This window comes from Cherax quadricarinatus, chromosome 19 (genome assembly GCF_038502225.1).
Source record: "Cherax quadricarinatus isolate ZL_2023a chromosome 19, ASM3850222v1, whole genome shotgun sequence".
Taxonomy (NCBI): domain Eukaryota; kingdom Metazoa; phylum Arthropoda; class Malacostraca; order Decapoda; family Parastacidae; genus Cherax; species Cherax quadricarinatus.
In genome coordinates this window covers 36,239,728-36,264,727 of record NC_091310.1, presented here as the reverse complement: position 1 = coordinate 36,264,727, position 25,000 = coordinate 36,239,728, and the positions used below count along the sequence as shown (strand labels likewise).

Genomic DNA, 25,000 nt, shown 5'->3' with positions numbered 1-25,000 from the left:
AATCGCAGATGCATTTGAGCATGTGTAGTAGCTGTAAGACGCGGTCAACAGGTGCGCATTGGGTAGGTGTAGCAGCACCTGAAAGTGTGATAGGAAAGTATATTACCGGTGTTGTGGGGAGGAATGTTCAACCATGGCCGAGGTCTTCATAAAGACTTCTATTAGCTTCCCTGGAAATCTGACACTAGAAGAGTTCACTGAAATGTTCTGCTGAACGGCCCACACCAGTTTAGCTCTTAAACAAAAACTGCTAAGATGTAGTAAAACTACGATGATAACGAAGCCCTTCACGCTGCTTAACTTCCTGGGAGAACCGACACCAGACAAGGTCACAAGGATCTTTGTGCTCAATGACCCACACCAGTTTAGTGCTTATAAGGAATACCCACACACACATAAAATACCCACGCACCAATAAAATACCCATGCACCAATAAAAAGGTCTTCACGCATGATTGTGAAGCTTCCCCGGAGGTTATTTTTTAAAGGTTCTTAATAGTCCAAGATTATTGATGCAGTTCTAGTGTTGAATGGAAGGTTGTTCAGAAACTGCTCGTGTGTTAGGTTATCCCATCAACACTTGTATAACTGAGGGTGGGGGGTAAATTGCATGCCCGTAGATAATTGTAAGGTATGGGCATAGCTGAGGGCGGGCGAGTACGGGAAAATGGGGAAGTGCATTGGGTGGCGGTGTGTCCTTGAGCAGTAGGGGCCATGCTCAAGTCACGTCCACCACCAGGGTATTGATTACTGCCACTGCCACCGCCACTGCCATTGTAGCCGCCGCCGCCGTCGCCACCATCACCGTCGCCATCGCCACACCCGTACCTGCTGTAGCCGCTATCGCCATAGTTGTAGCCCGCCCCACCCACCGCCACTGTTTACTGCTGTAGCCGCCACCATCACTGTCCTTGTCGCCGCCACACCCACTGCCGTCGCTACCGTTGTAGCCTCCACCAGTTTTTTTTTTTTTTCCTTTAACCCGCAGGAAGCTTGATTATATTAGCTTTTAGAGCCGTTTTCTCCTTGTTTTTTTACATTTTAATATCGCCAGTTTTAAATTGTTGTGCAGGAAAGTAACAAGCGTGGACTCGTTAATACTCAGCACCCCACTCCCTCCCTCTTACTAACTCTTCCCTCTATTAATCACCCTCTTCTATTAATCACTACCCTAAAACTGTTTTTGTTTTTGGCAAGTGGGACAAGTTAGTCGCTTAGTAACTAATGACCTGTAACCCACCTGCTGTATGTCTGACACAGCAACACCATTGGGGATGGGGGTGACTAGTGCTTACTGTCATGGTGTGGGGGGGGGAGGGTTGATGGAGGGATGAGAATTAAATACGAACAATCAGTGTCGTGCTGCCAAGTAATGCAATAGCGCACATATATAGCAGCACGCACCTGCACGACCTGTGGCTGTGCGAGAGTAAGACCTACGCAACACCTGTATAGGACGCCTCATAACACCAGTCTCTACAAAAGTGAAGAACTGGATGGATCATTGAGACACTGAACCTCTTTCTTAAAACACTTTAGCTTGCTGACGTGGCCTATTGGGTAACCTTCATACAGTACCGTTAAATAGTGATGCTACGTGTGTAGAGGAGATAAGACGGTGGTGGTGGGGTTTTGCCACTAGTAATGACGTGTCACTAAGTGAGGTGATGTGGGTTGCTAGGTGAGGGTGGAAATGGAAGAGAAGACAGGGTCACAACAGTAAGTCACACTCAGAAGAAAGCAGTAGAGGGGGGGGGGGAGGATATACGGTGGTGGGTGTGGTGTTAATGTAAATATTAGGAACAGTTTATGGAGTTTGTTTATTAAGCAACGCTAGCTTTACCAAACAGGGACATAAATTCAGCGTTGCAAAAACCCAGCAGAAATTAGTCCAAACATTGCAAAATTGATATATTGATAAATTATACTAATTGTTCCCTAAAGGAGGCTCCTTGATGCCGATGAGGGGCTCTTGATGAAGAAACTGGACCTGTCCTCCTTGAATCAAACCTTGATTGCCTACCATTTCTTCCCCCAAGTTCAATATACTCAGGTTCAGCTCTGGCTGACAGGTTTCATAACATAATGTACGAAACCCATCTAGGGGAAACATAGCAGCTTTGTTTTCCCATTATGTAGCCCTTTTATATATCCAGGTATGTCAATGGAATGACGTGTGCATACCTACATATTAGAACAAATAAAACTTAAATGAAGTATGGGAAACTCTAACTGGTACGTTCACTTGATTTGCAAGCTTTCCAAACAAAACCTTGTCATGTGTGAAGTTTCCGTGCTGCATTCTCATTACTAGCAGCTGTTATAATAAAAAGAAATTAACGCGCCACACTAAGGTTCTCTGGGATACATTTTTTTTTTGTTTTGTACTCCGTTGAATTTACAGGTTAGGGTATAATACAACCCGTCAGAATGCCACTCACAACTGTCTACTAACGCCCAGGTACCAGTCAACTGCTAGGTGAATAAAAACAAGTGTAGATGAATTGTTCAGAGAACCGACATGTTGATAAATTAGACACATGTGCAACTCTTGGGTATCTTTATTGAGGAAACGTTTCGCCACACAGTGGCTTCATCAGTCCATACAAAGGAGAATCTAGAAGAACAGGAGTAGAATGAGGTAATCAGTCCCTCAACCTTGAGTCCATGTGGTCAGTCCATCAATCTTCTATTCAAGATTGATGGACTGACCACATCGACTCAAGGTTGAGGGACTGATTACCTATTATATTCAAGATTGATGGACTGACCACATCGACTCAAGGTTGAGGGACTGATTACCTCATTCTACTCTTATTCTTCTAGATTCTCCTTTGTATGGACTGATGAAGCCAATGTGTGACGAAACGTTTCCTCAATGAAGATACCCAAGAGTTGCACATGTGTCTTAATTTATCAAAAATAAGTGTAAATTTGCCTAGAAATCTCAACTCTGAAGGGATAGAACGCGAGTTCTTTGGTTGTAGCTATCAATGAACTACGATTCACCTTTATAACGGTGTACATTGTTGCAGATTTTCAAGTGCAAAATATATAAGCAAAAGTTTGCATGGTTTACCTGCCACTGCCAAACTTTTAACAGGATTCCTTTTCACACTCGTTTGATAAGACGGTAATTCCTCCCTAGATGGGTACTATCTACCAAACTTGCTACTACTGTCATACGTATGGAGGAAAGTGGAAACCAGAAGTTGTATCATACTGGTGTATTGATTTGTTAGTGCCCTCAGCCTTGTGGGCTGAGGCCCCATGTAGTGTCATTGAGACCAGAACTTTGGGTAACTTTAAATATAGGATGAACGGGTATGAGGGGGTGTGGGTTGGTGAGTTGTATCGACTACTCCAGTGTTCCTTTATTTTTGTATTCATGTAAATTAGTTTTATTTAACATCTGTTGAGAGGCTCACAATAATTGTAGTAAAAGTTACTACAACAGACTTTAAAGTTTAAAAAAAAAAAAACTTTTTAAGCCAAGCTCACTAGTTTTGCATAAACACTAGTGTTGATATCTGGAGAAAGGATTTCTTTGTCACACAGGATTACTCTAGTGACAAGTGCTGAGCGTAAAACACATTGTTGTTGGAAAGAGGTTTGATCTCAATGGAGGGGAGCTCCAATTCCTAGATTAAGAGCCCTTCACTAGCATCAGGGCACCCCGTTGAAGGGTGGATAAAGTTGTCGATGAAGTTGTCAGATCAACCAGGCTGTAATCGATGTGGACCAGCGTGCCGCCAACACTAACAGCCTAGTTGACCAAGCAAGCACCAGACAAGCCTGACTCAGGGCTGGGCTGAAAGAATGGGTAAACTCTCAAAACCTGTCACTGGTGAATCTCAGGAAGGGGAAAAGTGTAAAAAAAAGGCAAGTACATGTTAATGTTTCCAGTGACCCCTGTGTCCCCCCCCCTCCCCCTCCCCACAACCCTGTTTAACACCAAGTTTCAAATTATAAAAAAATTAGTGCAGGAATAAGCACTTTAGACACAGGTAAGGTGAATGATTTTGATGGTGAAGCTGGTGTGATTGTGGTGACTGGTAGTGTGGTGACTGCTGTGTGGTGACACAGCAGCTGTGGTCACCAGTTATCTGTGTGAGCGCAAAACACACTGCATTGTTTGAGTTAGAGGTGCTGTGATGGCCTGTCTGGGTGTGACCCTGGCTGACCTGCTGCCGAGTGCTGCTGTTGAAGGATCTTGCTGACCTCAGGGGTCAGAGGTCACTCGTGAAGCGGTGGTGACAGGAAGGGGAGCGTGAGGGTGACTTGATAAGAAAGGGAAAGTTTGGGGTAAAAGGAAGAGGCGGAAGAAAGGGGAGGTTAGTAAGGGGGGGAACAAAGAAGAAAATTGAAGATAAGGGTTATTATTAATTGTTATTGGACGCGCTAAACCCATAAGAGAATACGAGGCAGTAAAGTATGACCCTAGGAAGTTGCTGAGAAGTCACAATACTGTGGCTGGAGCAGCTCCCCAAAAATCCGCTCTTAGGGAAAGAATCGTATGTTTTGGTCCCACCAGGACCATTGTCAAATAAAAACTGGAAGTGGAGTAATGATCAAGTGTGAATGAGGCTAGATTGTAGGATGGATGACTATAAGATTGTGACCAGGGTGTAGTGTGTGAAGATGGTGCAATCTTAGGTCTTTATCTTGATTCTCCGTAGACTGACTGGGCTGCTGTATTTTTTTCCAACAATAATTTCTATACCTGTAATGTGCGGCTACCCAATTTTATTACAGGTTTCCTATTTATGATAAGTACCATACTCCATCACTAATAAATTAATTCAGGAGATAATGTACAAGCCTGAGCTGGGAAACTTCACTGAGACAACGAAGATATCGATAATTACTCTATAGGTTTATTAGCAATGAGAAATTAAAATGGTGTAGGTGGGGATGGAGGAGGTGGTACTACTTGTATCTAGTTATTGGACAGAATGTTGGTGGAAAAAGCTGCCTTTGTGTTTGTAATTTAAGTGGCTACCAACACTCGTTGTTGAAGACAATTTGACAAACTTCCTACATGCATTGTTTTTGAATTTTGTAGTATACCATAGATAAACTTCCTGGGAGTGTTGTGCAGAGTCGCACCATAATATACATATGGGTAGGTGGTAGGACATTAACTAGGGAGGGGCTGTCTGCGTGTGCAAGTCACACATTACCCAGTCTTCGCCTCGTGCACATCTCTTCCCCTCCTGTCTCGCATGTGAGTAGACATCCTCCGCCCATCGCCGCACTTGAAAGCAGTGACCGTCACTTAAAATAATATTGTAATCTAGCAACAGATGCTTGCGAGCCTGGGTAAATAGACCAGTGTAAGTAAATGGTTCAGAGAACTGACAAGTTGATAAATTACACATGTGCAACACTTAGTATCTTTGTGGAAAAGTTTCGCTGCAGAGTGGCTTCATCAGTCCAATACAAAAAAAAAAAATTAGGAGTAGTTTCAGTCTGGAGTCGACGTAATCAGACCATCAACTTTATCAAGATTGACGGACTGATTATGTAATCAGTCCATCAGCCTTGAAAGGGTTGATGGTCTGATGACATCAACTCCAGGCTGAGAGACTGATTACCTCAAACTCCTCCTGATCTTCACCATTTTTTTTTTTGGACTGATGAAGCCATTGTGGCGAAACATTTCCACAACAGATACCAAGCGTTGCACATTTCTAATTTATCGAATAGAGCAATGTTTTCCCATGTAATTCCAAGCAGTTTGATCGGTGCTCCAGCACCTGGTTAGTCAGTGAGCGAGTACTTGTGTGACTTTGACCCATGTCAGGAGACACTTACCTTAAGAAAGAATGCCGCCACCACCACTACTCAGTGGCTTGGGGAGAGGACAGTAGGAAGCGAAGGGTGAAGGTTGACCAGCAAGAGCTACCCCACACTCCACCACCACCGTTGGTCATCACTTCACTTGCCTCTACCCCGCCACACCAATATTTCCTCAGTGCTGAGGACGTAAGTGTGCCACTGGAGCCTAGGTGGAGGTTCCTTGCTTGCTGGGCTGTCACCACCGCCTCCTGGAGAAAAGGTGGCGGGGTGGGGGTATAACAGCAGCAGGAAAAGATGAGAGATCTATTATTGGGTTCAAGAATCATCGCCCCCGCGGCCTGGTCTTGAACCAGCTTATTTATATTGGAAATAAATATAAGAATTGTTAAATAACACATAGGAAAGTAAAGTATATAGCAAATGTAAGCAAGTCTGTAAAATTTACCTGTCATCTTACAGGTTCCCGAGACAAAAGACGAGTAATCCTGTCAGTGTTTAAACCCTTTAACAGACTTCTTTTTCACACGTATGAAGGAAGATAGTGCCTTCCTGGGCGGTACTATCTACCAGCCTACTAAAATTTTATTAACAGTAGTACCAAAGAATACGACCTTGCTGTCACTCGCCTTCTGTGTTTGCTGTGGTGAGGCTGGTGGGACCTTTGTTGAGCAGGCAGCGAGGTTGGGTGAAGGACATCGAAATTTGCTGGACTATAATAATTATACGCTACAACCCTCACCTGCGGCTTACCTGCAGAAGGGGCTCAAATAATTGTAACAGCGTACGCCCCACAGTTGTAAGATCCCGTGTTAGATATCCGGGCAAGGCGAGACTTGTGGGGGGAAAAAGTCTCTTTATTGTACCAGGAGGAGGTTGGTAAACAGCAACCATCAGTGGAGGTATTACCTCTGCCATACCATTGTGCAGCGGAAACCTATATTGGTGTTTATGAGAGATAAAATGCCATGCAAGATCGCAGGTAAATCTTTAACTGAGTGCGTGTGTCGTGTGCGCGTTACAAGATGTGGCGAGAACGGCGGTGAATGGCCGAGGAGCTAACATGCAGACGTCTGGAAGACTGCAAGCCGGGATGCTGGTGGAGGAAGCTGTCTCGATTGTCACGTCTCTTCCACGCCATGACCTCTCCCCATGTCTCAAGTAAACAGAGAGGACTGCTCAGGGTATTAACCCCAGAGGATTATAAACCAAGAAAACCCAAGATAGCCAGGAAGTTTGGCTTATTCCGTTCGTGTCCTGTCCTCCAGAAGGATCAAGACTCGAGAGTCTACTAATACCCATTTAACTATGTACTGTTAAGTGAATATAGGCAGCAAATGTAAAAACGACTTACACGTCTGATGTCTGATCCTTTTAGCTGTATACTGAATACCTTACCCCTGAGCTAAGAATCGTAGAAAGCGCTACAACTATACGTGGAAACCAAAATATTGCACTTGACTTTCAGGTTGGAAAGGATGATTTCAAAAGGTCTTTGACACTCTACTTGACATACTATCTTCAGGTGACAGATGCACAAGTTAGTTAGCTTGTACAGAAATGGTGAGCCTAGGTAGGACAGTTGGTCAGTCACCTTGGCTTATGTTACTTCTCATTTACTTTAATAATAGACAGCTTTGGGGTTGTAGCAGAGTAGGAGAGTATAAAGGTAGCGGTAAAGGACGACCTTACAGCTATGTGTGGGTTGTATCGCCGGCAATGACTCTCTTCAGTAGTGAGCGGTCGGAGTTGGTCAGGAAGCTTCAGCTCAAGGACGTCGTAACTGACTCTCCAGGAAAGCTTGCTCCAATCTCTCCATTCTTCCTTCAGTCTTCCTCCCATGCACATTTGATTCTCCCACGTAATATACCGTGTTAAGCCTCTCCCTTCCCACTCAGTTTGGCACCCACTGACCCCCCCCCCCTTCCACAATCACTCTATACCCTACCGAGAAGCAGGCTCTACAGGGTTCAGCAGGACATGTTTGGCCTACCTCCTTCAACAGAAATAGCCACTTTGAAATTAATGTCGAATGAGGAGAGAGTACACACACCACATAGTATAGCTAGCTGTTGGCAGATGGCGTGCAGCTACCTGGAATACTTTTTAATGGCTCGCCAACATCTTAGACTTTTTCGCTTTCATAGTGTTTTATTTATTTATTTATTTATTTAATTATTGGCGTGCCCGAAGTCTTTTGATGCTGTTTATCGTAACTTGGTGTGATAGTATTTGTGTTTTATTCATGCTAGTACTTTAGTTTGTTACTGTTGTTAGTTTTATTATGCTTTTTTTATTGCTAAGACGCTGTCAATATTACTACTACCACCCACCCAACAAACGTCCAACCACATCTCAACACCAGACTCCTCTCCTCTACCTTACTAAACCCTTCTTTTCCCACCAAGCACTCTCCCTCCCTCCCTCTCCTCTTCTCGTCAACCCATCCCCTTCCTCACTCGTTCTACTTCTGCGCCTGATACTCTGACCTATCACTACATTCTAAGGATAGCCAGCCAGAACAGATTTCACTCTGCAGTAGTTTCTCTGAACATACGGCTAACAGTAACAGACTGATTGATCAGGCAGTATACCAGGAAGCCTGGTGTGGACCGAGTCGCAGGGGCGTCTTGGGTATACCTTGTAATGTTGTAAGGCAGAGTTTAAATTTGATAACTGTATGGCTGCTGCTTGGGAAATTTTTGAGTTTCAGCTCAGCCTGACGGTAGAGGATAGCTCTTCTACTTCTTTTGCTTCGAGTTCATTCATTTTAACGCCGTTAAAATTAATGAACAGATAACTGGACATCCTTCCCTTTACTCCATGATTTTGGTTGATAACTTGAGCGTAAGTGATTTATCCTTCCTCTCACACCACTTGGGTTGATCACACGTGTCAGTAGCAGTAAGAAATGTCCCTCCATTCACCGCTTACATGATGAATCTAGAGGAGAGACCACTGCAGTTACTGGGTGAATGCACACGGTCCCTCTTGTAATTAAACAGACGGTGGCTCGATCCTCTCGCTTTTTTTCCCGAATGACACATTAGCGCTGAACTTAAATTATCATAAGAACTGACTTTTCTTTGGTATTTTTCTTCTCCCTATGTTGAATTATAAAGCTTGTATTTCACCTCTTGATCGTGCGACTTAAGATATTTTTTTTCCTTAGCCCTAGAGGTGGCGGGTATTATAGATACAGGTGTGGCAGCGACCTATGATCGTGCTGGTGGAGATGGCCGGGTGACCTATGCTGGTGGGGGTGGCAGGCAGGGAAAACTAGCGAGTTGTTCTACACAGGAAGGTGTGTGGCCTTCAGCCTTGACATTCTCCCGTTTTTAGTACACGTGTTACCTGCTGAGAATTTGAGGTGGTCAGTTGATGGCACAGCTGGTACAGGCACAATGGGAAGTGGTGTGTGTATGGCTGGTTAGGGGGTAGGGCGAGGCATAAGGATTTTAGGTATAATACTGTAGTTATAGACACGTGTACAACTTATGACTTACTTTGTAGACTTTTCACAGTCCAGTTGCTTATTAATATATGAACATAATGTGAAGACTAGAAATGTATACAGAAGACAGTGGAAGACGAAGTAATCAGCCCCTCAGCTGAGGAGCAGGTGATGCGCACTGTTGGTAAGACGAGGAAGTAGTACTGACTGGTGTAATCGTGTTTTACATCAGGTAAGCTGTTGCATCCCGAAGATACCTTGCACAAAACACTTGAATATTCCCAGTAGGTTCAAAGTTTTATGACGTCATTCTGCCCATCAGGACTAGAATTTCTAACATTCATTTTTTTTCCTTGAAGGGACAACAGTGGTGTTGGTGATGAAAAGGGATTAATCTAAAGTTGACCTAACTACTCCCAAAAATAGTAAAATGTGACAGGGATAAGACTTAAAAATAGTGTCTCAGTACCGTGACTGGGAAAAATTCGCCAAAAATCCGCACTTAGATGAGCGTTATGACGACGTTTGTCCCTTCTGGACCATTGTCAATCACGGCAGTTATGACTCGAGAATATTAAACTGGACATTAAGCTCAGTACAAGGCCCAACCATCATCACCGCCTGACTGACCAGGCATTCAGCATGCAAGCCTGGACTCGTGAGGGGCTGCGAGGGTAGAAGAGTCCTCGAAACTGGTCACAGGTATATCACAGCCACAAGGCGAGAACGAGCCAGTGACCCGTGACAGTGAAGGAAAAGAGATGAGCACCAATGTGTGTGTGTGTGTGTGTGTGCGTGCGTGCACGTGCGTGCGCGCGTGTGCGCGTGCGTGCGTGCCTGCATGAAGGGACGATAAAAGGCGTGCGTGCTCGCGTGCGCGCGCCCTCCCTGGAGGAACGATATCTGGTGTGGTTTTTCGTAGATGTTCTCTGGGGATAGTTCACACTGATGCCCCCGCCGTTCAAGTCTGCTGGTTCGGCAAGATGTTCACCCATGAAGGAGAACTCAGCGTCTGCTGGTAACAGTATATCAAGGGTGAGGTTTGACGTCATCAGCTGGTGGGGAATTAACCCGCTCGTCGTAAAAACTGGATGTTGTGTTCTTTACCGCGTTCGTGTGAAAGTTGAGGGTGAGAGGCAGTCTGGGACCCCTCCTGATGTGTGGTCCCTGAGGCAGTCGGGACTACTATTACTGCTACGGGCTTAAGTGATGAGAGTATCCAAGGAATTGTAGCTTTCTTCTTCCTCCTGTCAGATCTGATTACCTCCCATTTTCCCGGCTATGAATGATCCTTACAGGATTTATATATTTTTAATATGCCTTTGATTGGTTTCGAGAGCTTCCCTTTACTCCCACAGCCTGACTTTGGGCCAGGCATGTCTGGTGCTTGCTTGGTCAACCAGGTGAACCGCTCGCCCTCATATCCATCACAGCCTGGTCCGCCACTAAAAGCGGAAACTCAACCAGTACCTCTACGAAGACTTCTAAATTGGTTCCGGCAGTGCTTAATATTCTTCCATCTGAATATAATAGTGATGAGGGTTAAGACTTTTTCGAGACGTGCAAGGAAAAAAAAGGAAGGCTGGTATGATACATTTTTATGTACTTTTTTTATATGGATTTCGATATACATGTATGTATTAAAAAAAAATATCTACAGCTACCTGCTTTATTATTCTTCAGATCTACATTGAAAGTGCAAGGTGAATTTTTTTTTTTTTTTTTTTTTTTTTTAAGGGTGAGACTAGCTGGAAAAAAACTGATATGGCTAACTTAAAGGGTGTAATCTGTTGCTACATAGTTGTCCTTCCTGCCCCCAGACTGCCTGTGGTGGCGGAAGACGTAGTGCCCATGGTATACTGGTGGAATTGGTGATTGGTGTGGCGGTGGTAGTTACAGGCATGCGATGGCGTCGAGGTCTACCTGGAGGGTATTCCGGGGATCAGCGCCCCCGCGGCCCGGTCCATGACCAGGCCTCCCAGTGGATCAGAACCTGATCAACCAGGCTGTTACTGCTGGCCGCATGTAGTCCAAAGTAGGAACCACAGCCCGGCTGATCTGGCACCGACTTTAAGTATCTGTCCAGCTCCCTCTTAAAGGCAGCCAGGGGCCTATTGGTAATTCCCCTTATGCCTAGTGGGCTGTTAAACAGTCTTGGGCCCCGGACACTTACGGTGTCTTCTCTTAGTGTACCAATGGCGCCCCTACGTTTCATTGGGGGTATTTTGCATCGCCTGCTAAGTCTCTTACTTTCGTAGGGAGTGATTTCTGTGTGCAGATTCGGGACCATCCCTTCTAGGATTTTCCAAGTGTAAATTTTGATAAATCTCTCACCTGCGTTCCAACGAGTACAAGTTAAGTGCTTCCAAGCGTTCCCAGTAGTTGTTTGATAGAACTTGTATGTGCAGTAAAGGTTCTCTGTAGACACTCTAGATCTGCAGTTTCACCTGGTGGTGGTGACAGAACTGTGGTGTGGTGTTCTGGACGGGGTTATGGTTGTAAATTATGTGGCAGTGATGGTTGTGACAGCAGTGTGGTGGTGGCGTTGTAGTGATGTACTCGGTGGAGGCGACATTGATCGCTAACACCCGCCTGACCTACTTTTCCTGCACTAGCTTATAACGTTCCTCTTGAAATATTAACTGGCGACCTGATCCTACATAGGCTGCCAATCTTAGTATCTCCTACTGCATTTTCATCGTTCCTCTGTGTGCGCGCACGCACTCTAGTTTCACTATCACCACTCGAATCATCCGACTCCTAAATTATTTTTTTTTTAGTAGTTAGTGACCACTTAGTTGTCGTGGGAGTAGTATCATTGGGGAATTGAAAGGAAAACTTCTGTTTCACAATTTTTTTTCCCACAACATGGGTCTGATTTGTGATTTTCCTTTGGTGACGAAAATCCCAAAATTGTTACTGTTAGTGGCAGTGTTTATAACAAGTTTGCATCTCCCGCCTTTTCCTTAACTCTATTCAAAAACTATTTATTAACAAACCCTGGCAGGGACATAAAAGTAATATATCCATAAGAGTTTTAAGGTGGGTGAAGGTGATGATGCAGGCGAGAGAGAGAGAGAGAGGGGGGGGGAGATTATTTGAATATTAGGTTCTTTCTCCACATAACTGGCGATGTGCGAAATCTGCACAGTTGGGTGAAAATGAGACTGACATTCATGAAGTCAATGAAGTGGCAATAAAAAAAAAAGTTGCAGTGGGTGACATATGTTGGGACGAAGGCTCTTGTGTGTATTTTGTTAGGTTGGCTTCACACATCTGTCTCTTGCCTAATTTATATATTTACACTTTGCATTATAACTGCTGAACTATGCTAATACTATAGACAATATTTTGGAATAGAAATTCCACAGTCTAGCAATACCAAATTTGTGTACCCAAGTAGAGGAGATGTACCACAGTTCTTGTAGAAGCTTTCCGGAAATCATCTCTTTACGGCATAAGACATTTTTGGCCATTGACAGAACTAATTGTGTACATTGTTTTTTTTTTCACATTTCACAAACAGTTGTTGCATTTGGCCGTTGATGTTTTCTGTAATATGACAATAGGTTGGTCGTGACAGTAACAAATTATCAGCAGCTATTAGTTGAGGGCACAAATTAACTGAATGGCTCTAGTGCTTTGTAACTGACACAGATGTGTCCATGGATGATTGTAGTTTTGTATTCTTAAATTAATACCTTGTGAATTGAATATGCAGCAGTATTAGTGAGAGAATTTTGAAGTATTTAATACGTTTTTTTTACTCGGCTTGGTCGAGCACCAATGGGTGTAGTAACGCCAGTGATTACCTAATTATAGGCACATGAGAAGAGCTAAGTTCGTGACCTGGCTTCCGTATCTAATAGTATTGTTTCAGTCCATTGATTGTATCACTTAATACCTCTTGTAAACCATGCCATTGTTCTACCACTATCCCCTCCTAGTTTGTGTAGGGAGATAGACAAATAGTGTGTAGGGATGTGAAGTAGTTTCGGGAGGGTGACACTGAGTGTTCCTGCAGGCTGGGAGAGGTGGGCAGCAGTAGCAGCAGCAGGAGCAGTGTGTGTGTAGCGGCCTGGGGATCCACTTCCACCATCCCGGGAGGGGGCACAGACAAGAATCCAGATGACTTGCCTCTCCATCCGGTCTCGTCCGTCACCTTTGACCCTGATGAACCTGTGACCCAAGCACCAGCGTCCACTTGCGACCCCGCCGGCGCGCAGGTCAGGCAGCCAGAGCCCCCACGGGAGAGTGGCAAGCAGGCCCCCCCGGAGGTAGCACACGACACGGCCGCCTCACGACAAGATCTCCACTTGCCCGGCCTCCACCGCAAGCGCAAAGAACACGCTGACGGCAAGGAAGGAGGCGAACACGACCCCAAAGTGATCAGGTAGACTGGCGCACCTGTGTGCTTGGGGCCGCCCTCTTCTGCTCCGGCATGATGTAGCATGACACATTATTACAGTACGCTGTACACCCTCTGCCTCCCCCTAATATCTCTGCCCCCTCCCCTCTCTCTGTCCCTTCTCTCTGCCCCCTCTCTCTGCCCCCTCTCTCTGCCCCCTCTCTCTGCCCCCTCTCTCTGCCCCCTCTCTCTGCCCCCTCTCTCATATCTCTGCCCCGCCCTCATCTCCGCCCCATCCTCAACCCTGGCCCAGCTATAGCATGATACAATTTAAAGAATGTAGCAGCTAATGCGTATATACACGCATTGCTTCTTGCTTTTACATTTCCCGTCTCGCCATATTGTATTCTTGGAAAGAAAGAGATGCAGTATGATGAGATCCTTTATTGACATTGTTTCGCATTATGAAGTCACAAACTGATTGCTCTATTTGTTTGACTTGATAAAGCCCATTGTGTGGGCGAAACGTTGACAATGTAGGATCGCATTATACTCTGCCTTTTTTTTTTCTCGTGGTGTCGGCATTTTATGCCACGTCTCTCGGATACAGTTAATATAATGTTACTGTGGGCACTAGATGTGGACAATAGCCACATACTGACACTTGCATCTCGTATACTACTGCTCTCGTCTTGCATAACATTTCTGCCTGTAGTTTCCCAGTTGCATTATAGGTCTGCACATTTTTATTTAATAGTAGTTACATTTTGAACATTGTGTGATGTGAATTGTTCATATTTTTTTTGTTCTGACTAGATAATGCAAACTTTGTTTTTCTTACCTAGTTGTACTGGTGGGGGATAGTTTCAGTTCCTTGTTGCTTGGTCCCTGGCAGATCTGCTTTTGAATCGGTGTACTGAGGTTTGCTTCCAGCACTTTCCTATCCAGCTGTTTCCACGGCGGAAACCATTTCCTACAGTTTGAGTTAGTGTTTTTAACTGAAATCTGTGCTCCCATATTCTTGATCCTCTAATTTCAGTATCTCCCTGATAACTGTCGATATCTGTGGGAATCTTTTATATCGTGATCATATTTCTCCCCCCCCCCCCGCGCTTTTTTTTTTTCTTAGTTCTACCAGTGAGGTGAACTTTCTCAGTAGTCTTTCATCTGAGTTCCTTTACTCCCACCACCCCTACCATCCAGTGAGGACCATCTCTGGTCTCCTATACCCAGCCCCCCATGAGTGTACTCTGAACTGTACGCTCAAGTGTTACATTCTGAGACCCCAGAAGTTTTATTCTCACCTGCATAAAACTGTACACAGATTTTAATGTCAGGCCCCCCATGAGTGTACTTTGATCTACACAATCCCTAGAATCTGTCTCTTCCCCTTCCTACTGTATACTCTCATGTCTCTTCTAGCCAACCCTCCTCATCACTGTTCACTAGTTGGGAGTTTTCCTAGTGCGCGTCCTGCTGCCTGCCCACATGCTTTATTAGTCTTTGATGTACAATTTCTTTCACCCTGCAGGGGCGTTGATCCCCGATACCCTCTCCAAGTATACCCTAGGTAATACCCCAAATATCCCCCATACACCAGTCTCCATATCTCCTCCCCTTCCCCTCCTCCTCTCCCCCATCTTTTCTGTTGCGTCTAAGGACTCTCTGAGCACTCGAAAGACTGCGACAAAAAGTTGTAAGGATTTATCCACAAAGTATTCAAGTGGAGTACCCTATGACGTCTGTGACGATTGACGTCATCAAACGACTTATTTATATGCAACTTGACTGACCGGTCTTGAAGTTGGTTTGAGAGATTAATAATACTTTTAATTATAACTTTTTTTTTTACTGAAAGCGTTGTTGGGTCTAATACATTAAGAAGTTACTGGAGGAGTAATTGAGTGTTATAACTCGTGTATCAGTATTGTTGGAGAGTTTAAAAATATGGTCACGTATGTGCGAGTGGGCATGCTCATGTGCATGCAGAGTTGAAACAGTAGTGTAGTTTGTTTACCATATATCCTCAGAATAAATAGCATATATCCTCATTGTAAAAAGGAAGAAATTCTCTGCCTTTCTCATTCACTTATATGAAAGTATCTTTGACCCACCTCTAGTAGTGTTTGTCCTTTCATGACCCACAACTAGTAGTGTTTGTCCTTTCATGACTCACAACTAGTAGTGTTTGTCCTTTCATGACTCACAACTAGTAGTGTTTGTCCTTTCATGACCCACAACTAGTAGTGTTTGTCCTTTCATGACCCACAACTAGTAGTGTTTGTCCTTTCATGACCCACAACTAGTAGTGTTTGTCCTTTCATGACTCACAACTAGTAGCGTTTGTCCTTTCATGAGCCACAACTAGTAGTGTTTGTCCCTTCATGAGCCACAACTAGTAGTGTTTGTCCTTTCATGACTCACAACTAGTAGCGTTTGTCCTTTCATGAGCCACAACTAGTAGTGTTTGTCCTTTCATGACTCACAACTAGTAGCGTTTGTCCTTTCATGAGCCACAACTAGTAGTGTTTGTCCTTTCATGACTCACAACTAGTAGCGTTTGTCCTTTCATGAGCCACAACTAGTAGTGTTTCAGTTTTTCCCAATATGCTTCCTTATATCTCTCTATGCCAACTGTATACCTTGCCCGTGTCTATGGCTTGCCGGCAGTCCATTTTTTCTATCTTTTCAGCTTGCCTGGTGCCCTGACAGTTATATATATATATATATATATATATATATATATATATATATATATATATATATATATATATATATATATATATATATATATATATAATGTTCTTTCCAAGTAGTGTCCTGCCCCACCTGCTAATATATCCTGAATAGTATGGGCACAGCATTGCCCCTTTATGCAGCAAATCCCGTAAATAGTGTTTAAGCAATATGTTTAGGGTTTACGCTGTAAACTGAGTTATTTACGTTGTTAATCCTCATTGACATTTATATTGTAAATCTAGTGTCATTCACGGGTGCCTGTTTTAGAGAAATAAATATATTTCTTTGTGTGTGTGTGTGTGTGTGTCTGCTTTTCTGTGTGTGTGTGTGTGTGTGTGTGTGTGTGTGTGTGTGTGTGTGTGCGTGTGCGTGCGTGCGCGCGCGCGCGCCTGCCTGTGTGTGTGCGTTTGTGTGTGTCTGTGTTTAATGAGTATTAATGATGCAATGTTGTATGTGTACCAAGTGTTTTTGACGCAGTGTTGTGTACTTACAGGTCGAACAAGGAGGTCGTCGGCGACCTTGATACCATCAGGTCAAAGGTGCCAACGTACACAAAGGTGAGTAGCTGTAGCTGCGTGTTGCGGGCCCCCTGCCTCCCTCCCTCCCCATTACGTATTTTCCTTCTTCCCATTCCTTCATCCTTTTCCTTCTCGATCCTCCTCCTCCACATCCTTCTTTGGCGTATCACAGGCGAGTAGGTAACCTTTCTTACCCATAATATGGGGAAGTAATGAGGTAAGAATGGTGCATCATCTCTGACTACACACTACATGGAACTAGACTCCATTCCACCTCACCAGGTGTTCATAACTCAAGTTCAGTCTTAAGAGTAACAAAATAATAGAGGAAGTGAACACTGTTTCATAGTATTACATTTTATTAATACATTACAATAGAATACTTGGTTTGTGAGAGGGAGCCGATACTAGATACCATATAATATCTTTGAGATAGGTGAATACAGTATACTGAGCCCAAATGAATAATTACTTTTGTAGATCACTCTGTAAAACAAGGCCTCACAAGGGCCTCGGCTATATTCCCGACAGTGTCTGGCCACCAAACTTGCCCTGAGCTTATTAAACAGGCCTCTACGTCCCACCCCCCATCCTCCCATAACTCCTGGCTGGAGAGGTCAGCTCTCGTGGAAAACTCGCCACGTGGTCGCTCGTAGAGCCGAAATTCCACATGTGGAACTAGGATATGAAGATGTTAGGGATTAGCATTTCTGCCTCCTGTCTTCAGACACTTAAGACCTGGACTCAAGATATTACATCTCCTTTTTCCCCATTAAAAATAACTAATTACTAGGATAATCTAAGATTGTACTCAATTCTAATACTTTATTCTGATTTTGATAAAATTGCAATACAGAAAAAATATTAAACATCCGGGGAGCCTGACTGGTCTTCACTGAAAGTGAATATGCATATGGGCTCAGTATGTTGTATTCCCCCCTTCCCCCTATCTCAAGGTCTTCTATATTTTCCCATTAGTATCGGGTCGCTCTCCACTAATCAAGCTTACTGTTGTAATAAGTAATTATTAATGTAATAGTATGAGATATATAATTCACTTTCCTCCACTTTAATTTGCTTAAGTGGTGAATATGTAGTAAAGTGGAATGGAGTAGTTCCGTATAGTGTGTTGAGACATAGCACACCTAATCTACACACAGAAATCACTCCCTACTAAAGCAAAAGATTTGGCAGGCGATGGAACATACCCCCAGTGAAAAGTAGGGGGGCCACTGATACACTAAGATAAAACACAGTAAGTGTCCGGGGCCCAAGACTGTTCAACAGCCTCCCATCAGCCATAAGGGGCATTACCAATAGACCCCTGGCTGTCTTCAAGAGGGAGCTGGACAGATACCTGAAGTCGGTGCCGGATCAGCCGGGCTGTGGTTCGTACGTTGGACTACGTGCGGCCAGCAGTAACAGCCTGGTTGATCAGGCCCTGATCCATCGGGAAGCCTGGTCGTGGACCGGACCGCGGGGGCGTTGATGCCCGGAATGCTCTCCATGTAGACTCCAGGTAGACCCTACTAGACTTCCGGCTCAGGCTAATACATTACCTCGTGTGGTAAAGTATGACATGAAAATCTTTTGAGTTTTATAAGGTAATGTAGTATTTTTTGTTGTTGCTTTGTGTATATTCCTTGCCGTTTATGGTTGTAGTGCGTTGATGTACCCAGGGGTCTTGTAACAGTCACTATTTTCGAGTTAATGAAACTTAATTGTCCATTTCTCTCTTCCTTCCTTGTGACGAATGGTTTGAAAAACCGACAAGTTGAAGATTGAGACACTTATGCAGCATATGAGAATCTTTATTCAAGAAACGTTTCGCCACACAGTGGCTTCATCAGTCCAATACAAAGAGAAAGGCGCAAGGAGAGGAGGAGTATGAGGTAATCAGTCCCTCAGCCTGGAGTCGATGTGTTCAGTCCATCAATCTTGTAGAATGTACAGCATAGGGCCGTAGACGTGGCTTATATACTGTAGTGAGGTGAGGTTACAAAGAATTCTTCACTTGTTCAACCTTTGGACAAAGACCTACTTCGAATAGTGGATGGTACCACTATGACCCCGCCTCCGCCTGCTTCACCTCACCTCACTACAGTATATAAGCCACGTCTACGGCCCTATGCTGTACATTCTACAAGATTGATGGACTGAACACATCGACTCCAGGCTGAGGGACTGATTACCTCATACTCCTCTCCTTGCGCCTTCCTCTTTGTATTGGACTGATGAAGCCACTGTGTGGCGAAACGTTTCCTGAATAAAGATTCTCATATGCTGCATAAGTGTCTCAATCTTCAACTTGTCGGTTTTTCAAACCATTCGTCACAACTGTCACACTGCAGCATCATGGGATCTTGTTACAAAGAATTCTTCAACACTTGTTCAACCTTTGGACAAAGACCTACTTCGAATAGTGGATGGTACCACTATGACCCCGCCTCCGCCTGCTTCACCTCACCTCACTACAGTATATAAGCCACGTCTACGGCCCTATGCTGTACATTCTACAAGATTGATGGACTGAACACATCGACTCCAGGCTGAGGGACTGATTACCTCATACTCCTCCTCTCCTTGCGCCTTCCTCATTGTATTGGACTGATGAAGCCACTGTGTGGCGAAACGTTTCCTGAATAAAGATTCTCATATGCTGCATAAGTGTCTCAATCTTCAACTTGTCGGTTTTTCAAACCATTCGTCACAACTGTCACACTGCAGCATCATGGGATCTTGTTACAAAGAATTCTTCAACACTTGTTCAACCTTTGGACAAAGACCTACTTCGAATAGTGGATGGTACCACTATGACCCCGCCTCCGCCTGCTTCACCTCACCTCACTACAGTATATAAGCCACGTCTACGGCCCTATGCTGTACATTCTACAAGATTGATGGACTGAACACATCGACTCCAGGCTGAGGGACTGATTACCTCATACTCCTCCTCTCCTTGCGCCTTCCTCTTTGTATTGGACTGATGAAGCCACTGTGTGGCGAAACGTTTCCTGAATAAAGATTCTCTTATGCTGCATAAGTGTCTCAATCTTCCTCTTCCTTCCTTCCTCTCCTTTCTTTCGCTATCCCTCTTCCTCGTCTTCTTTCTTCCTCTCTACACCCTCTCCCTCTTCTCACCCAACTCAGTCTTCCCCCTCCCCCCTTACCTCTTCTCCCCTCCCGAACTCTCCCTCTCTTCCCTTCCTCCAAGGATTACAGCCTCTTCACCTCATGAGCACCTATTAAAGCATCTTAGGAAACCTCTCGAGGCAACGATGCTTCCTGCCTCTACTTGCCGTGTTGCTGTCTTAGTTCTGCTTTCATACCCTGGAAGTTTCTCACCTGTCTTCTCTGCCCCACCCCCTTCCTCTCCAGGCTAAGACAACCCCACTATCTAGAGCTCACCCTACCGTGCTCTAACTAGAAAATCTTTTCCCCCAGCAATGGCAAGGACTGCCCCCACAATTCTTTAACCCATATTTACCAGGACGGCCCCCTTCATTTTTGGTTCAGACGCTTCCCTACATCGAGTAACTGTCCTCATTTTGGTTACTTGTGTGATTTAGCTAAAAGGCGCCTAGAGGTTGTTAGTGAACTACACCCTGTTATATTCCTCTTAGAATGTTTCACTTCAATAGGTCGTCCCCTCTGTGACTATGCTGATCCCACCGAGTTTAAGAACTTTTGAGAATGACTCGTGGAGTTGAAAGATAGTTTTAAAATATACTAACAGGGGGGGGATGGGGGAGTATTTACGATGTTTCACCTACACGAGGCCTTATTAAATATGACAGACCCTCCAAATAACGTACGCCTATTGAAAGGATTTTGGAAATAAGGAACAGAATCTGCTGGGTCAGTCGATTTTGAAACAACGGACAAGGTTCTTTAACCAAAGAATTGCCAGGGCAACAATCTTTTTTTTTCTGTCCACCACATGTCATCACGGGCCATACGATCCTCCATGTTTACATGACTTATACTTCAAAAAGGTGGCACTTCTTTTTCGGCAACGAAATAAAAGTTAACTGACTACTGTGCATAACTATAAATATCTTAATTTTAGAGGTAAAACTTAAATATTTAAAATGCCTAAAAAGTATCGTGAACACTGCGAAATATCAGGTTTTTTCACTTTATATAATAAATTTTCGCTCGTCTGTCCCCTTAAACACGTACACATAATATTCCAAAATTCGTTTAAATGCAAAAAGTCGTTACACTATAAAATTAGGCATTTTGTACTTCTTAAGATGAACCCCTCCTTGAACTGGCTTGATCTCATCCTTATGGGTTAGCGCTTAGTGAGTTTAAATTATAATTGTCCTCACCATCTCCAATTATCGATATTTTAATATCCGCGAGAGAACTAGGTGTGTGGGGGGGGGCACTTAGTACACATTTGAATTGACGCTAAACTGTCATTGACACAACAGTGTTGCCGATATTGGCACGCATTTATACTGCGTGCTAAGATCAGAACTAGGGCTTTTGGGGGGCTACTGCTGTCAAGGTAGTGATTACGGTATATGATGCTGGCACCTTGAGGTACATAATACTTAACAGATTACTTGGAGAGAATGTAGCAGTGTGTGGGGGAGGAGTACGTAGCAGTGTGTAGGATCAAGTACAAGGAAGTTGTGTGTGTGTGTGTTGGAGGTATTAATAAATTCTTCCCTTCGCTGCTACTACTAATAATCCCACCTGAAGATGACCCGTATTTATGAAGGTGTTTAGTTACGGCAGCTCGTGCCTCTTTTTGCTAATGTTCACTAATGTATGCGCGTGTTAGTTACCATTTGTCAGACACTTTTCAGTAGATACCTTGCTTGTGGACGCGCTCGTGTACATATGTACTCGCCTATTCGTGGATGCAAGTGTGCAGTCTCCGCTCCTGCACATGACTCGTAATTAGCAATTACCGAGTCTACTCTTGCATGTAATTGTTGTCTTTCAACTTTTTATTTGTATCTGATAATTTGTGTTTGTATGAGCCATAGTATAGCTGGTCTAGGAGGCAAGGATTTGAGGGAAGGGAGGGAGTGTATGGATTGCCGGGAGGAAGGATTGGAGGTGTGAACCTACAGGGTTGGGGGCGTTTGTGTGTATTTGTGGTTGTGAAAGGTAGGTGTGGGGGGGGGTGTTAGGCGCGCGCCACTCCCCCCACACACTGGTAGCCTGCCATATCTCTCTCTCTCTCTCTCTCTCTCTCTCTCTCTCTCTCTCTCTCTCTCTCTCTCTCTCTCTCTCTCTCTCTCTCTCTCTCTCTCCCCCTCCCTCTCTCTCTCTCTCCCCCTCCCTCCCTCTCCCGGTATCCCCAGGGAAGTGGGGATGAAAGGGGAGAGAGAGGATGGTGCCACTTGTCTGTTGTCAAGTGAGCAGCGTACAACAAAGCTGTTAGTGTAACTCTCCTCACTTGTGCTCTTCCTCTCTCCTCCATTATCTGGCTTGTAGTGTACTTGCTTCTTGTCCTCTCGTGTGGCCGAGAAGGTTGGAAGTCTGTTCGTGTAGTCGAGAGGGAAGAATTCAAGTTCTCTCCTGCAATGGTTTTGTTTGGAGGAGTCTGTTCCTCCCCTGGGGGGACGAGTCTCTTACCTGGGCGGGGGGGACGAGTCTCTTCCTCCCCTGGGCGGGGGGACGAGTCTCTTCCTCCCCTGGGCGGGGGGGGGACAAGTCTCTTCCTCCCCTGAGCGGGGGGACAAGTCTCTTCCTCCCCTGGGCGGGGGGGGACGAGTCTCTTCCTCCCCTGGGCGGGGGGGACGAGTCTCTTCCTCCCCTGGGCGGGGGGGACGAGTCTCTTCCTCCCCTGGGCGGGGGGGACGAGTCTCTTCCTCCCCTGGGCGGGGGAGACGAGTCTCTTCGTTCCCTGGGCGGGGGAACGAGTCTCTTCCTAGGGAATTGAGAGGATAGGGGGAAGTTGAGGGTGTTCGTGACTGCTAGTCTGAAACTAACGTTACTACTAAAATATAAACAACGTTAGAATGTTGTATCTCAGGTTTGTAGCATTTTACCAAACATGCACGAATATTGCATGTGATATTGGCATTGGTGTGCCAGTATTTGGCCTGACAAATATTGTTTATGGCGGTATGTTCATTCACAAGATGGTGCACTGTCCGCTACTGTCCTTGGTGGTATGTTCACTCACAGGATGAGTGCCACTGTCTACAAATTCGCTTCTTAAAATATAGAAACAAAGGAGTAAGAGGTGGCATGGATAGTGTCACGTAGGCACTCCCTGGAGGCAGGTACTGCTGCCTAGTTTGTTTGAAAGAAAATGGTGTTAAGATCTAGAGCTCTGTAGCTGGTAATTGGATCACAGCCAATAGATCCAGGGTTCGATCCTTGAGTAAAGATGCACAGGCAACCCTCCTTACACCTAGGGAGGGGTTAGTCAATTGTTGTTGGTTACATCCTTGCAATGAAGTAATGGACCTATAAACACGGTCGTCAATCCAAGTTTTATGAAAACGGTGAAACACCACAAAATTTCATCAGTATTAAAAAATTCACTTTTAATCATTAGTGATATCAGTTTTGACACTAACGTAGTGCAGTATCCAGAGAATGGAAAGTCTCTCGACAAATGCCTCTGCCAAGTGCCGGATCATCCAGGCCGTGAAGGATATGTGAACCAGCGGGCTACCAGCAGCAACAGCCTAGTTGACCAGGCAAGCACCAGCCCAGCCTGGCCCAGGGCCGGGCTGCGGGAGTAGGAAAAAAAAATATCGAAACTTCAAATTAAGATGAAAAGGTATGGAGAAAGAAAATGATCAATTTCGACACATTGATGGAGTATTCGAAGATGGGAAGTAAGTTGTTAGGGCAAGAAGTATTTTATCAGTATTTTTTAGTTTAAATCTTGTACATTATTTCCAGTATTTGACGAATGATTAATATAATATTTGACAAATGATTAATATAATAAATGACAGTGCGACATTAGTTACATTTCTGTCGAATATCGCATTGGTAGCAACTGTGAGCGGATTAAGATCTCAGTTTACCGCCGGTGTTAGTTTATGAAAGAAAAACATAATGGAAATTCATTATGAATTTTGTAATAAAGATCCTAACTAATATATTTTAATTCACTAACATAACAATTGGGCATATAAAATTTCCACTGGTGCCTAGACTTATAAAAATACTCTCTCAAAGATAATTTAGTCGCAGGGGGCCCCTAGGAGATAAATTCGAAGCCTGGATTGACTTGCCAAGTGTAAGTACAGAGTAACACTGAATACTGATGTACCAGTGGCAAAGCATAACAAGTGGAAGACCTCGAAACTGTGGCTTCGTCCCTAGCTTCTTCAGTCTTTAAAATAATAATTAGAAACCTGATTTCACCTATTTTGCTCTAGACAAAATAGCACTGTGAACAAAATAGGATGAACAGTTTGAAACTTGGTAACACTGACTGTGACCACGAAGTGGATTTCAGTAACGATATCAAGTGCACCAAGTAATGTCTGGAAGTGCTACGTAGGTGTTATACCAGAAAGTTGGAGTACAAAACTTATATATATATATATAAATTATATATATATATATATATATATATATATATATATATATATATATATAAATTTATATTATATATACAACAGCTCGTCTTGTCTGTGTAAAGAATGAAAACAATACCATCACGAAGATTTAAGTAGTAAAGCACACATGAGAGCAAACTCTCGAGAACAGTCAAACGGGTGGCTGCTGACCGAACCACGAGCAGTTGAAATACAGCAATTATACGAGCCGAGCACGTGGCTGCCCGTTATGTTTACGCGGCAGATTATTTATAGTCTTTTATTATCTTGTATTTAATTTTCCCGTTGCAACTTAGCCTTGCCTAGCTAAATTTATCCAAGCCTAACCCAACCCAACCCAACCCAGCTTAGAAAGTGTAAAGTATGAGTTGTATTAGGACGAGTTGGAAACTGACTAGTGATCCCTCTCCATACACTAAACCCCCGTCTTTTGATAATTAAGAGAACCAGAAAGTTTAATTAATGTTTGCTTCAAATAATTCAACTTCAGGAAAATCCAAGGTCAGACATGTATTAGGTTTGCAAAACTAACCATTTAAACTTCAGTGTAGCATTGGTTGTTGTCCGTTGATTGTTGTACTTTGTTGTATAA

The 25,000-nt window shown here is 44.1% G+C and overlaps 1 protein-coding gene across 2 annotated transcripts in view; it reads left to right on the top strand.

The window, feature by feature from the left end:
• Positions 1-16,897, top strand: part of LOC128688314 (protein FAM13A) — a gene marked incomplete at its 3' end in the record, with an annotated part of 387,349 nt that extends 370,452 nt beyond the window's left edge. Inside the window, 2 exon segments of one of the 2 annotated variants that reach the window (XM_070086656.1) lie at positions 13,278-13,646; positions 16,834-16,897. In XM_070086656.1, the coding sequence (XP_069942757.1) occupies positions 13,278-13,646; positions 16,834-16,897 (433 nt within the window). 2 annotated transcript variants of the gene reach the window in all.
• Between the last annotated feature and the right edge of the window lie 8,103 nt (positions 16,898-25,000).